At 36.7% G+C, this 15,897-nt stretch overlaps 1 protein-coding gene across 3 annotated transcripts in view; it reads right to left on the minus strand.

Annotated features, from left to right (window-relative positions):
* Positions 1–457: 457 nt before the first annotated feature.
* Positions 458–15,897, minus strand: part of LOC113070399 (tetratricopeptide repeat protein 7B-like) — a 38,345-nt gene continuing 22,905 nt past the window's right edge. The window contains exons 16-22 of one of the 3 annotated variants that reach the window (XM_026243684.1): positions 15,372–15,488; positions 13,820–13,917; positions 12,512–12,673; positions 9,861–9,911; positions 5,447–5,587; positions 3,213–3,415; positions 458–1,913 (exon numbers count right to left, since the gene is read on the minus strand). In XM_026243684.1, the coding sequence (XP_026099469.1) occupies positions 1,692–1,913; positions 3,213–3,415; positions 5,447–5,587; positions 9,861–9,911; positions 12,512–12,673; positions 13,820–13,917; positions 15,372–15,488 (994 nt within the window). In that variant the 3' untranslated portion in view covers positions 458–1,691. The remainder of the gene's footprint in view (positions 1,914–3,212; positions 3,416–5,446; positions 5,588–9,860; positions 9,912–12,511; positions 12,674–13,819; positions 13,918–15,371; positions 15,489–15,897) is intronic. The other 2 variants (XM_026243685.1, XM_026243686.1) reach the window with 2 other exon arrangements.

A 15,897-nucleotide genomic window follows, 5' to 3' on the forward strand; every position in this document is an offset into this window, starting at 1 on the left:
ATGAACTGTTTTTGAGTGCAATTCATAACGCAACAGAAGTTTGGACTATATTCCACAAAAACTGCCACAAGTATTGCTATAGGACAATTATGACAAATTATTATTTTTGTTGGGTGAAGTTATGACAGAGCTGGAATTAAGGTGCAAGATTTCCCAACAGATTTTGCATCGGGTTCAGTTGGCCATACAAATTTACCACTTCGACAAACAGATTTGTTGGGTTTGAAATATTTTTTTATTTTTAAAACTAAATAATACATACAGTATGTTGGCACAGCCATGAAATTATCTGTATCGCCCCTTGAGAACAGACTAAGAAAAAGTCACAATTAGGAGAAAATTCTAAATTAGCTATACTACTATATATAGCTATATTAGCTCCATTAGCAATACTAGCTGGCCTTAAAAAAATGACTTGAAATACATGACAAAATAAGGAATAAGAAACAATAACAGATTTTGCACAATCGATCATTTATTGACATCATAAAACAGCATTTCCAGTTGTGTTTGGCCCTGTGATTGACACTGCTAAGACTTCAAATACACACATACAATCTTCCTCTTCCATAAATTTAATCACGGTGACCGTTATGAATATAGTTTGAGTTGAACATGTCCAACTGTAACAGTCCCTCATGTTCACACACGGAATACATATATGTCTTCACCTGTCTAGCACACAGCCACTGGGATAAATAAACATCTTATATAACATGGCTCTGATAAATCAACAATATAAATCTCAACCTCTGAATCATGATGTGGAAAAATAAACCAAAGAACAAAACGAAATGTCCAAAACTAGATTCCTCTTCTCTTTTAATGAGAACCAAGGTAAAATATTTGCTTTTAGAGTACTTGTTCTTTTGGCATTCGTTCTGTTTGCTCTAGGCGATTCTTTTGTACATACAGAATATAAACAATACAGTGTTTGATCAGAGGGGGACATAATGATTCTCTAGGAGTCATAACACGGGTGACACTCCTGCCCTCAGGAACAACTGCATGGAAACACAACCTTTATTACGTGTGTTTATCCACTGTAACAGCGTGTCAAGTACTCCATTCAAAATAAACACCCGTGCACACGCCACAAAGGAAGGGATATCCTGGATACCAGCACATGTAAAGGACACACACACTGACCATCCATTTAACCTCACAAACACACACGGCACACATATACACTTTTGACCGTCTCTGCGTCAGTGTTATTATTGGTTCGTATGACACACAGCTACTAGAAACTCAAGATTGTATGTTTTGGGAAGCACCGTGGTTTGATGAAACCGCTGCGTCAATCAGCTGCTTCACCGTGACAGCAGCTTGAAAAGGTTTCTCATTGGTCCACTTGTACTGTGGTATGGAACTGACCAATGGGAGTGCAGGAGGGGGCAGGGTTTCGGGTGATCGGCACCACTACTATACAGAAGCCGGTGGAAATTCTAGCACAGAAAGAAGGAAGAAATAGGAAGGGGAAAAACTATGAGAGTGAAGCAGTGTGGAAAAGTGCTAACCGTGTTGATTAGAGTTCGGCAGATCCACATCTGAGAACTGATAACAAGGTCGGAGGGGGCGGGCAAAACATTCCAGGACAGAAGAAGAGTTTGGGTGTGTGTGTTTAAGGGCTGTGGTTCATGCATGACTCACGGACAGAGGTTTTGTTGGTGGGGAGTGTTCTGATTGTCTCAGAGGGAGCGGGGGATGATGGTGAAAGGTAAGATGGGACAGCTGGCCTCCAGCTCCAGGGCAGTGAGGAAGCATTCGGTCGCGGCTGCGTCATTGCCCTGCGCTTGCAGCACTTCTCCCAGACTGTTCCACACGTCATGGGCCGTGCTGTTCACCTGCACTGCGTCACGCAAGATCTTCTCCGCAAGACTGTACCTTTGCAGCTGATGCAATATCAGACCCTGCAAAAAAACAGACAAATCAAAAGAGAAAAAAGTTCTGGATGAATTTTAATCTTCCTACTGATTTAAAAAATTGCAATTCAAATCGGACTCAAATAAAAAAATCATTTTAAGTTGATTAATTAGAGCCCTTTAAGAAATTTTATAATTACATTATATTGTATAGTTATAAAAGAATGATTAAACATTGTTTAGTAACGAATGATCTATACGGACAATACGTAATAGATATAAAATATAACACATATAGATCAGTGTTTGGTAACAATTTGTATAGAAAAACTGAAAGAAAGAAAAAAGCATTCTATCCGTTGATTTTGATACATATGTACTATTATTAGATATATGATTTATATATTACAATATTAAGCAAATAACATTAATTATAGTTTACATAATCAGTGGTTTTTGAAAAAGCAATTTGGGAAAAATATTTCATGTATTTTTATATATTGTAGATTTCCAATAACTGCTTATATATATATTATTATTATATTTAGAATGATTCCTGAAGGATCATGTAACACTGAAGACTAGTGTAATGGGTATTGGCTGCTGAAAATTCAGTTTTGATATCACAGAAATAAATTGCTATTATTATTAAATCAATTTAAAATATATTCAAGTGAATTCTAAACTAAACTGTATTATTCAAATGCTTGATGTACTTCTAATTAAATAAATTTGACAATGTCATAAAATCTGGTCTGAATGCACAACGTGGTATTTCTAACATATTCTTTATAGTACACAGAGGGTTAATGTAGTGTAAACAGCTCTGAGAGTTCAGATGCCGTCCACTGTCCTGCTGTTAGAACAGTGTCAGACGCATAAACACACACACACACACACACACACACACACACACACACACACACACACACACACACACACAAAAGAAGGTCAGAGAGGGAGAGATTTGACAGACGGGGCGATACTTCCTCCTGCTGTTGTCTACTACAGGGGAGCTCCTTTATAAGACATGACATTTCTGCCTACTATTAAGACACACACAGCTGGAGACAGCAGCACACACACACTCTCACACACACACTCACACTCACACTCACACACTTCCTCTGACAAGTCTCCACATCCTGGACTCATTGTCAGCTAAACACTGACATTGGACAAGATCTTGCCTCTTTTCTCCTTCTCAGTGTGAAGATCACACAAACACACAACCAAACGTTCCCACAAGAGTAAAACCTGAAATCCACTGCATTGCTGGGAGCAATAACCATGAAAGTGTATAACTGCAAAATGGTTTGAGTTAGTAGATAAACGGCATGTGCTCACCAGTCTCTGCATGGTCTTAACGTGGGTGGGGCTGATGGACAGCGCCTCCTCGTACCAGCGCTTGGCCTCGTCCACATTCCCCCGCAGCTCCGCCACCTGACCCTTCATAAACAACACGTTATGGGACATGGGGAACAGGTTGGCTGCTTCCTGTGTACACGCTGTTGCCTCCGCCGCCTTTCCCATTCCAATATACACCTCCGCTGTGGAAAGACAGAGACAGAGAAAATAAGTGATAAAGAGAAAACAGTGGAAGAAGCATTTCTGGGGTTTATGTCTTATCTGGAGTCACAAATGTGATTCTCAGACATGCTGTCAGCTACATCATCAGCCTTCACACCGTTTTTATAGGAGACAGAGAGACTGATGGGAGATTAACGTTGGAGGGGTGTCCTCCCTCTTTAGCCAACAAACTCCAGGGAAAGTGACTACTAAGCATGTTTACTCTTGACACATTTCTCACCCTGCCAAGCCGTGCTAAGGTTCCCTCACTTGGCTCAGTGACAGTCAAGCTGGTAAAAGAATAATTAGTCTTAGTAACTGAGTTGATTGTCTTTTTCTAAGACAACAAAAGAAAAGATTTTTAGCAAATGCTTTTCTAATTTTACTACCAACATTTTGTGTGGTTTTACTATCATTTATATACCATTAGTGTTTATCAATATTTTGACTATTTTATTTATACTCAAAGTTTATTTCAGTTTTAGTTAATTTAATTTGAGTTTTTATTTTAGTTTTAGTAATTTACAACTTTAACTTTTATTTCGGTTAATTCAGTTCACTGTTATTTTAGCTGATTTCTAATTTTATTCATTTCTAACACTCCAAAGTTTTTCATTTTTTCAGTTTATTTCAATTTAAGTTCAAATTTTTTAATTTATTTTATTTTTAGTACTTTACCTATAACTTTTTTCATTTAATTAAGTTCACTTTTATTTGAGTTTGTTTCTAATTTCAATCATTACTAACATTTCAAAGTTTTTAATCTCTTCAGTTTTTCAGTTTTAGTTTTTATTTTCTTATTTTAGTAATTAAGTACTTCAACTTTAACTTTTATTTCTTTTAATTCAGTTCACTTTTATATCAGGGTATTTCTTATTTCAATAATTTGTAACATTTCAAATGTTTTCATCAAATATGTACAGGTTTCCAGTATTTATTTTAAATAACAAAAAATACATTTTTTTATAGTTTTAGTATTAGTTAACAATAACATATGTTACTGAACTAATCTGCATTTCTAAACTAATTGTTTGAATGAATGATTCAATGATAAATTCATAAAGATCTGCTATTTTTTTTTTATAATTTAAGCTAACAATACTGTTACTGATACTGGACAATTAGCTGTTTTGAACAAATCGTTTGAGTGAATGATTCAGTGACTTTTTCATCAAGTTTTATATTTAAAGTATCATTTCTTTTTCAAAATGATTTAATATTTAAATATTCAAAATTGTATTTTAACACAGTAATCTCCTAATATTGTGGTGTCTAATTATTCTAATTAACTTTAGTCTTTAAAATGAGTTTGACATTACAGATGCATACCATTAAAAAAAGCCCTTATAAAGGTAAAAAAAAACACCCTTGTAAAACAGTTTAAGGGGCAAATATTCCCTCTTGGTGAACAAGATGATTTCTGTCACTGCTAGGATCTAACCAACACTGCTTTCAAAAAACACTGCTTTTTTTTTGTGTGACGTCAGCTATCAACGACAGGCCTAAACCAACCATGGTACCAGCAAAAAAAAACACCCACACACCCCTATTTACTGTGCATTCATGCTGTTCTTATCAGTATTTATTTGGCCTGGGAATCAGACCCATGACCTTGGAGCCGCTAGCAGAACTTTCCTAAACTCCAATGTGTTTAATTCAGCCACATTCACGAGTAACCACAATTGCTTGTCTCTTCGTAAATGCTGATTACAGACAGCACAAAAGCCTCCAGATGAGAAATTTGATCCTGCTGGATATGGTTTTCCTAATGTATTTGCATGGACAAAAGATGCTATTAACAACAACCAGTGAGGAAAAAGCGGTCCATATTTAAACAAGGTGTTCTATTAAAGTTCTTTTTTTTTTTTTTTTTTTTTTACTTACGATATATTTTATTGCAAGATTACAGAATATGCTGTTTATTAAACCCAGACCTGATCAATGTAACAACAGAATGTGGGCATGACTTATGTTAAAAGAATGCAAATTAGGGCTGTGGGTGAGCTTTGTACCTGCATGCAGCCAGATCTGGGCAAGGGTCATCCAAGGGTGGAGGGGTCCCTGTTTCGGAGCACTGCTCTGAAGGGAAGAGGCCGCCTCAGAGAGCGCCTGCTCCACCCGTGACGCTGCTATGGAGTTTGCGTGGACAGAACCTGTGGGGCAAACATAGACAGTCGGCAACGACACATGGATAGGAGTTTCTCTACAGATATCCACAGCACTGCAGATATTAGCAGTGAAAATATTGATATAGAATTTTGTTCATATGCACATGAAGGCCAAAGAGCAGTTGATCACTGCTAATCCCTGTTCTCAACAGTGCTATTACTGTTAAGTAAAAGTAGTATTAAAACCAAAGCTTGTAGAAATGATTAATTAAATTAAAGCTGTAATAAAATTAAATATAAATATTTAATGAAAAATTGTAAAGAATTAATTGTTGCCTTAGCAACAAAGTAAAATAACATGCTAAATTTACTAAAACTGAAATCAAAATAATTTAAAGCAAAAAAATTCAAACTAATAAAAAACTATCAAGCACAACAAAATTAAAAAAAAAAAGTTGGCGCTGGTAGCTTTGTGTATATGTGTATATATATATATATATATATATATATATATATATATATATATATATATATATAAAATAATATATATAAAAAAATAAAATAATATTATTAAACACATAAGAGTGTTACAGTTTTTCTATTCTAATGTAAAACAAACAAACAAACAAAAACTAGCGATTTCTCTAGACAATTTAATGTGAGAGAATTTTAGGAAATGCAAGGGTAAAGAAACAGCATGACAAGATTCAAACATCTGTAGTCAACTCTTAGAATTTCCAAAAGGTGGACAATACTTTAACAAGCACACTTACACATAGCACTTAAACACAAAAAGCATAAGATTATTAACAGTGAATAAATAAAGCTCTGCTACTTTACACTAATTGACCAATTCCTGCATTTTTAAAAGTGCTAGCTGCAACATGTAAATCACATTTCATATCAGAGCAACTGATCAACGCAAATGAGGCTGTGTTTTCCTGTCTGCTCAGCTTGAATAAGAGTGCGTTCAATGGATAGTTCACCCAAAATTACATTCTGGTTCTCATTTACAATCATTTTAAATTCACAAATCGCTTTCAAATAATTCACTTAAAAGATAAGACTTAAAAGAACAATTAATTCTAAGTCAAATAAGTTTAATAAGTCATATGGACCACCTTTTTGATGCTTCAGTGCTCTAACTTCCATTCTTTGTAACTGCATGCAAAAGGTGATTTGTGCAATCTTTGTGTTCCACAGAAGAAACTACATTTTGTTAAATGTTTGGGGTGGGTAAGATTTTTCAAAAATACAGTAAAAAGAGTAATACTGTGAATTTATATTACCATTAAAATAAGAGTTATCCATTTGAATATATTTTAAAATGTATTTGACTCCTACAAGGACAATTCTGAATTTTTAGCAGCAAGAAGCAAATGACTTCCAGTAGTGGAAGTAATTTGGGTTTGTAAATGACCAAACCTTTAGTTCTGGGTGAGCTATTCCTTTACCAGTTTTACCAATAAATTCCAGATTTGGCCTCAGGTCCTTTTCAATTTGCTAGACTCAGGAGATGAACTGCAGAGAATGAACTGAAGACACCACATCAGTTTCCTGAACTGGGTGAACTGAAATGAAATTGCCCCCTGCAGTTCAGCGATCACAGAGTCCCTATTTGTCTGGACATGCGGCTGCCCGGCAGAGCTGTGGTCAGGGCTTCAGTGTGGTCATTAAAGTCTCTGTCGGGGTTCAGAGGAACATATTAGGATCCTCAAGAGCCTCTATGAGTCATAGGCTGGACTTTATCGACCAGACCAGCAGGACATAAAACACATTCGGACTGAAATCGATCCCTGTACATCTCAGTTTCTTTCTCTTTAGCATTCAGCCTGTTGAGTATCCATAGCTGCTGCTCCTATGTTTAGCATTTCTATGGTGACAGTGAACAAAGCCATGGATCACACGACCAAACACAGAGAAACTGAAACTTATCTATAATAAGTTTAAATGGGGGATCTCTTCATGTGTCTGCATCTTCACTGTGTTGAAGAGCAGCTTGGACATTGTGCTCAACTTCTCAATTTGAGTTTTTCAAAAGAAAGTCATACAGATTGGAACAACATGAGCAAAAGATCCCAAATTGTTAATTTATCTGTAAATCTCTGTTAGGGCCGGACGACAGACTTAAAATCAAAATCTTGATTAATTGAATATTTTACCTCGATTATGATTAATGAACGATTATTTTATTTATTTACTTGTTTGCCCTCATAGTTCACTGACAAGGTTTGTGCTGTAAATATTCTCAACTATTAAAGGTAGGATATTTTTTCGGATGAAAGAGTGCATTTCTATGAAACAAATTATTTATGGTTATTTATTGAATATTTCGAACAATTGAATTCAAAGGGCACATCTCTTGAAATGAGAATGTCTTACTGATATTTTTTTTCTTCACATTTCAGTTTTAATGTAAAAAAAAAGGGAAAACTCTGGGGAAGAATGCACCTGGGCTAGTTTTGGTCAAGTTTTGGATAACAATTGGGCTTGTTTTGTTTCGCAGACCTGGCAACCCTGGGGAAAGTATTCACAGGATTGAAAAATAGAAGAAAAAAATTCTGAATTTCGGTTTCGATTACTTTTCGATTAATCGTCCAGCCCTAGTAACTATTTTATTTTTTTACTTTTTTATACAAACTACTGAAGTAGGAAAAACCTTCAGACCATTGAGGGGTCAAAGATCTGCCATCACTCTGCAGCATTAAGGTTGAGGACAAGAACTTACTAAAGTGTCGACAGCTTCACATCTCTTTTAAGCACATGCGTGTGCGCACACAAACTCAAACTCCCATGATGCATCAGACCAGGCTGCAGGAAGAGCGTGACCATGGAGCTCCATGCTAGGAGTGGGAAAGCATCATCACACGCAATCACACACACATAAAAAGCAATATGTGTTTTTAAAGAGACAGTATTTTCTTCACAAGAACCTGCTGTAAATATATAGAAAGTCTTTGGTTTGTAATGCAACTCCCTTTTTGGCATTCCTATAAGCTTGAGATATCAGCACATATCAGTTTTTTGTTTCCTGCAAACAGGCATATTTAAGTTCAGAATCATTTAACACTATTAATTTATTTCTACTAAATACAGGGCACATAATTTACCAGTTACTTTCCATTTAATTTTGACAAGCTATGATCGTTTCCAGATACTGTTTCCATTGCAATTGGCCATAAGTGAGCGCCTCTCAGCACGATCATGACACCAGTCCTCTCAAACGTTTCATCGCTCTGTTAACAGAGCCTTGACTTCAGAAACAGCTGCTAAATGTGAGACACTAAAGAAATTAGAGCTTGTGCTCAACGGTCCAGAGACCTGGGTGCTATTCCATCAGATACCACACACCCAGTTTATATCAAGTGACCCTAATGACAAATAATCAACATTTAAATAAAAACGTTTAACATGATTACAGGATCAGTAAAAGTCCCTCTAAATGTGCCTGATTTCACTCAGGTTTCAAATAAAATGAAACAATAATCTTAAACTGGGATTACATTATGGACTGTCAAATGGAATTAAAAGAGCTTAAATCTAATTTTGGATTAATGGTTAAAAAAATCAGAGCACATTTTAGACAAGGTCATTGCTCTCCTGAGGCACCAAATGATTTAGATTCATTTTTTAATCACAGAACACTTTTATAGAGCTTGTGATAACGAAACAGAGTGTTGTCTACTGTTCATAAATTTGTGGTCAGTAAGATTTTTTGACGAAGATATTATTTTTTTGTTCTGGGAGATGCATTAAATTCATCAAAAGTGACAGTCAACTCATTTATTAAGACTTAATGTCCTAAAAACAATGTGTCACAGCTTCCATAAAAATCTTACTGACCCCAAACTTTCAGACAGTATAAATAACAATAATAATTGCCATACCATTAATAATATTAACAATAAATTGTATCATTAAAACTAATAAGAAGTCAGAATCCAAACACTGCTAAAAGTACCCATAAATATTTGGCTTTAAGCAGCAGTATGCGTTAAACCCTGTTTGAAAGGCCTGGTGGAACAATACTGTCTCTTTAATTATTAAGAACTGAGGCCAAATGAGAGCATTTATGTCTCTCTCTCCAGCACAAAGAGGCCTGGGACACAAAACGCCAGGAGAGGACACACAATAAGAGGGCAAAACAAAAGGTAAGAGGCAACAAGTCCATTGAAGACATTATGCTGGAGAGTTTCGGAGTGTCTTAACACACAGGTGGTAGGTGCACTCTGCCAAGGGGGAGAAGGCCAGCAGGGCAAGGAAGCAGGTGTGTGTGTTTGTGCATAAAGGCAGAGGAGTAACAGCAAGAACTACTTACAAACCCCAATAAAGGAGTCAAAACCATGAAAGAAAGCATCTGGAAGGTTGCCTTGGAAACCAAAAAGAACAACAAAAAGGGGGCAATTACTCATAAAAAACTGAACAAAAACAACAACAACCACCACCACAACAACAGAGAGTTTACAAAAACACAGAAATATAATGGGAAAAAAAAATATTGTGTCTGACGTTCTGTAATACCACAAACCAAAGTGTCAGGAGTCCTCGTGAGGCCCTGTAAAACCCTGTATCTGTGATTCTCACGCTCTGCGGACACAGGTGTGTGGCACTGTGTTTGGGGCTGTAAGAGTGCAAATGCAATGGTTTGGATGCACAAACACTGTACAGTGAGAAGAGTAACAGCAGAAACTGTGAATCACATGCACAGCATTACAGAAGACAGACATAGAAGAAGACAGACGCCGTTTACACCTGGTGTTAATATCGGCCTCGGGTGGTCTGATCAAGTGTGGACAGTGCTAAATTAAGATTCAAGTGGAGTCCAAAATTGAAAGTTTTGTGATCCTATTTGCAGCATTAATGCATCCTGATTTGTGTCAGACAGCAGGGAAGGACCGCCTACTCACCTGTCAGTCATCCGCTAGAGTACAACATTTAAACTTTGCTGGATAACTTTAACTATATATAACCATTCGTTGGCAGTTATTTCTGACTCCACTATCTATTTTTCCAGTTTGACAGACTTTAGTGGACATCACTTACTATGTCAATGTTAAAAAATGTGGGGTTGATTATGAGGTTATATGTTTTATATAGGACGCTATTAAATCAATTAATCAAAATTTATTTTTTTATTTCTAGACTCTGTTTTAATGGTTAAAAATAATAATAAAAAAAAAAAACTTCATGACTTCAAAACTTCAAAAAAAATAAAAAAATAAAATCATCACTTACACAATTTATCAACAATTAATTAAAAGTTTAACAAAAATTACATTTTACGGCACTATGATATTTTTTTTATATGACAATTTAAAAAAATATGTATATTTATTTTTGTTGTGTATTTAATACATTTTTCTGGTAAATAAATTGTGATAAATGAGATAAATAAGGTTTTAATATGTGTATTAGTAGTAGTAGTAGTACTATCATTACATTAAGTAATATTTCTGTCACCATTTCTTCAAGTTAAACCAAACTTTTATTTTGACAGGCTGCTGTGGAAACTTTAACGTTTCTGTTTGTACATGATATGATGATATTTTTTCTCAAAAGAAAAGGTAAAATGCTCATGAAGTGACTCTTAGAGCAGTCTCCAGTCATATTAAAATAGTGTTTTTGCGGCTTAAAATTCACAAACACTAGTCCTTGTCACATTTTGATCTACGTGTACTGAGCTTCTTTTGGTTTATCCATCCAAAATTTGGCAAATTCCGTGACATTACACGATATAAATTAAAATGAAATTACATTTTTATGACTGAATTACTTGATTCGTCCACATTTTCCGCATCGCAGAAATCATAGATCCCTACTCATATGCTCACCAAGGCTGCATTTACTGGATCAAAAATACAGTAAAAACATCAATATTGAGAAATACTAATACAACTTAAAAACAGTTTTCTATTTTAATATGGTTTAAAATGTATTTTAATTTTTTTGGATGAATAGACATCCCAAATACAAATCTTTTTTAACATTATAAATGTCTTTAGTGCCACTTTTGATCAATTTAATGCATCCTTGCTGAATAAAAGAATTACCACTCCCACTGAACAGTAGTGTATATGTCACAAAACCAGAGGCTCTCCCATCAAAATCTGATCACAATGGTCACAGGAAATACATACATATACACGACAATCTGACCAGATCACCCGAGAGATGTTTGTACAAAGTGTGTAAACAAAGCCAGAGGGAGAAAGTACTTTAAATGAAGAGAAAGGTGACAAAACTTCAGTATTGAGTCAGTTTGAGTACCACAGGTTATCTACTAATGAACTATCTCTAGCTCTCTCTCTCTCTCTCTCTTTGAAGATACGAGTGTGGATATGATCCCAGGTCTTAAATGGCTGATAAGCAAGTGTCACTGCTTCTCTGTCTTTCGTTTCCCCAGGAGCCTCTCAGTGGAGATTAAGAGCTTAGCGTCAGTCTCACGGGCCACTGGATCGCTGAACTCACATCATCCTGCCAGCGGCATTTACAATCTTACAGTAGCCATGTACTCAACTAATGTCCTTTTACAGCTGATATAAGGCATGACTGGACATACCATAAAAGTAGGGCGAACTCCTCTACACTTGAAACAAAAATACTAAATCGCTTATTCACAGAATTTCTGCATTTAAGATTTTTCTCTTCACTGTACTACAAACGAGATTTCTTTTTAATTTGGCCTGGAAATTGCTTCTTGGGCAGGTTAAATTCACCACATTACAAACCTGATGGTATTCAGAGATGGAAGTCTACAAAAAGAGGCCTCCAAAACCCAAATACAGCTTCATTACCAATCCAAACTGCAGCAGAAAACCAGTCACCAAATACACTTAACCAACCTCCAAATGAACTGCACTGGGTTATGCAGGTAGAGCAATGCGGTTAGAGGCAGGGGATTGGCTAGTAAGAGGAGACTCATGCCAGGCTATTGGCTAAAAAACACACACAAGGTGCACTGTGAATTACTGGCGGAGGAGAAGCGTCGGCGGGGGGCGTGGTCACAGAAAGCATGGCTGCCACGCCTCTGGGTGGATTCAGTCTTGGGTGGAGGTGAAGAATAGAGGGATGAAAGAGGAAACAGAGGAGATACAGGTTCTGACCCCGAGAAGGAGGAAGAGGCATGAGAGGCTAGGAATAAAAAAATGAGAAAGTAAAAAGGATGTGATATAAAATATAAAAAAAAGGAAAAAAAATTGGGAAAACCGAATATTGAAGAAAAAAAAATCACTGCCAGTGAATACATAATGAAAAAGATATAATAATTAGGGCTGTCACGGGGAAGTGTTACTCTTACATGAAAAAAAAAAGTAAAAAAATAATGCATTTTTAACCCATGACCTACCTGTATGTACATTCTATAAATTTAAATAAAATTAAGTAACAACGTAAATAAAATACATTGTAATACATTGATAGCCATAGAAATAATGGAAAAAGTAAAACAAATAAAAAATTAAAAAATAAAACAAATACCCAGAACTGAACAGCTGGCACAGAAAGATAAGGTTGTAAAGAAAAAGGGTAACTGCTGAATCACAGAGGCAAGATGAAATGTTTACTGTCTGCATACTCAGCACAGAAAGCCTCCACCATCACTGCTGAGCAAACACAGCAAATCAACACCTGCACTCATCTCAGCCCTCTTTATCTAATTACTCTATTCGCTGCACAAGATACTGGGAAAATTCATGTCAATTTAAAGCAGTTTTTCATACAAGGCCCATTGTTCTTTTAGAAATTAAAGGGGTTATACCACAATTTTTTCTCACGTTAAGGAATAATAGCATCCAGCCACTTCCTCCTAAATCACCTTACCAGGACTTGGCAGTTGCTTAAAAAGCGAATAGTGTTTTGACGTCAGAATCCCAAGCTTCAGCATCTAAGTTTGAACTAATGTTCTTTTTGGACTGCAAAAAGAGGAGCTCTAAAGTATAAATCAAGAAGGTATTCATAGAACTTAAAAAAAGAGAAAGATTTCAAGATATGACCCATCTACAAGAATTATAGCATTAGAAATACATAAAAAGTAAAGTACATAAAAGTACAAAAAAACATTAACCCATCATCTTATAAGGCCATTCACTCGAAATCAAATCTGTGCGTTTGAGAGAGAAAGAGAGAGATACATATGCAGGAAGAACAGATAAAATGACAGCAAAGCTGATGCCCGTTACACTGTGATGCAAATTCATCAAAAAGGGCAGGGCAAAGAAGCCGTAACCACCATAATTATACATATACAGATGTGTGTTGATTCATTTGTGTGTGTGTCACCTGTCTCTGCATCACTGAAGTCCGGTAATGTCATGGCATTCAGCTGGCGACGGTCAGCAACAGCTCTGTCTAACAGACTGCTCCCCCTCCCAGAATCACTAAACACACACACACACACACACACACACACACAGAAGACGAGAAGCAAGAGGCAATTAAGATGTTAAAATTAGAGATCAAGCACTCGGAGAGGCGACGTGATACTAGCACATCAATACACACAGAATGATGAAACTCTCAGAAATTTCACTTAGCATCTCATGGCACACTGCTATTGCATACATAACCACAATGCTTCTGCAACACTATTCATCTGAAAGGGAGTATAGAAATACCTTCAAGTATGCAAGAGAGTAATTTAGAAGAAAATTTGTGGAGACGTGGTGCCCAGATGCTAGGGTGTTACGGGGGGCTGTCAGGACATTGCTAGCTGGGGGCTTGCATGTTGTGAACGGCTTCTAGAGTTGCTTTTTGATCCAAATTAAAAGAGCCCAAGTGTCGATGATATGATTCATAGATATTCCTTGGGTGTAAGTGATGTAAGTATAATTAAACCAATTTTATTGTTAAAACAACAACAACAAAAAAACATAAATCTGATCGCTTAAAAAAAAAAAAAACCTCTATGGAGAAAGTAAAGCTTGTTTGTTTGCGATAACAGCTTCTGTGGCTATTTTCATGGCGAAAAAAAAAAAGGACTATTTTATATCAGAGTTTTAGGATTTATATTCTCTAAAATTCCTGAAGTATTATTTGGCTGAACTTGGTTAATATTCTCTTCAAAAGAATTGAAAAGTTTATGTAGAGGGTCAGTTCAATCGGCGGCCATCTTGGAAACAACTGGAATTCTGTTCATTAAAGATAAGCCGACAATTATTATCCACACTAGTTATTGCTGAGAACTGATAATTGGCTATACTATTTAGTCCGAATATGTAGGAATACAGTTTTTAGCATTTCAGTGCGTAAAGACTGAATTTTTTCCAAAAGTGCAAGGGTAAACTTGTGTTCCAACAACATTTGAAACGTGTCCTCATACTGTCTCTGGAGGGTACCCCAAAACCTCTGATGGAGTGGCAACTCCTCAGAGTTCGAGGATGACTTTGTGCTGGGGTTTAGGGAGGACGAGCTCCAGTGGTCCTGACACAGAGTCGCTACCCAGGGTTTGGAGGGAGGGACACTGAACATGTGACAGTGGCAGAGTTTTGTTACAGTGTCCATGTGCTAATTGGTCTCTGGTGGATTGTCACCAGGTACTGAGTTCAGGACAGTTTGACAGGAAGAGCTAGAGTATTCTGACAGTGGGGGGCTGGTATTCCAGCCATTAGAACGAAAGAGCGAGTGAAAGAAAGCAGGACTGAATCACAGTATGCAGCAGTGGTATGAGGCGTGCCTTTATTTATTTTTAATGAAGGTGTGGTGAGCTCCTCGCAGTCAGAGAGACATGCTGTGCTGTTTTATTGTGTGATGGTGAGTGCCGACACTTGAGCTTCTAGCATTCATGTGTCAACAGCTGGAGTGTGTGTGTGTGTGTGTGTGTGTGTGTATATACCTGGGGTTGGTGAGGTTGTAACAGGACTTCCAAATCTGCAGCATGCGTTTACAGGAAAGTAACGCCTCCTCTGGACCTCGACACAATGTCTCCAACTTCACCTTTGTGAATAACAGACTAGAGACAAACAAAAAGTGTTTATAATCACTTTCCGTTCATTAGAATGTCTAATGAAGTGTTTAATAAACAGATGGCTGTTGAACATTGCTTTCATCTACATTTTACATTCATGCATTTAGCAGACGCTTATCCAAAGCGACTTACAGTGCATTCAAACTAGAACTTTTTTTACCAGTATGTGTTCTCCCTGGGATTTGAACCCACAACCTTTTACACTGCTAACGCAATGCTGAACCACTGAGCCACAGGAACTCTTACAGCATCTCTTCTGTATTTGCATACTACACTGCTAGGACGCCCACACAACTGCTGAATTAATGTTGTCGCGTGTGTCTGTGTGTGTGGAATAAGGAGGGCTGGATGTTCTGGTGCATTTCCTTTCAAGGCAATGAAGCAAAACGCATGG

Source organism: Carassius auratus, unplaced genomic scaffold (genome assembly GCF_003368295.1).
Source record: "Carassius auratus strain Wakin unplaced genomic scaffold, ASM336829v1 scaf_tig00003842, whole genome shotgun sequence".
NCBI lineage: Eukaryota > Metazoa > Chordata > Actinopteri > Cypriniformes > Cyprinidae > Carassius > Carassius auratus.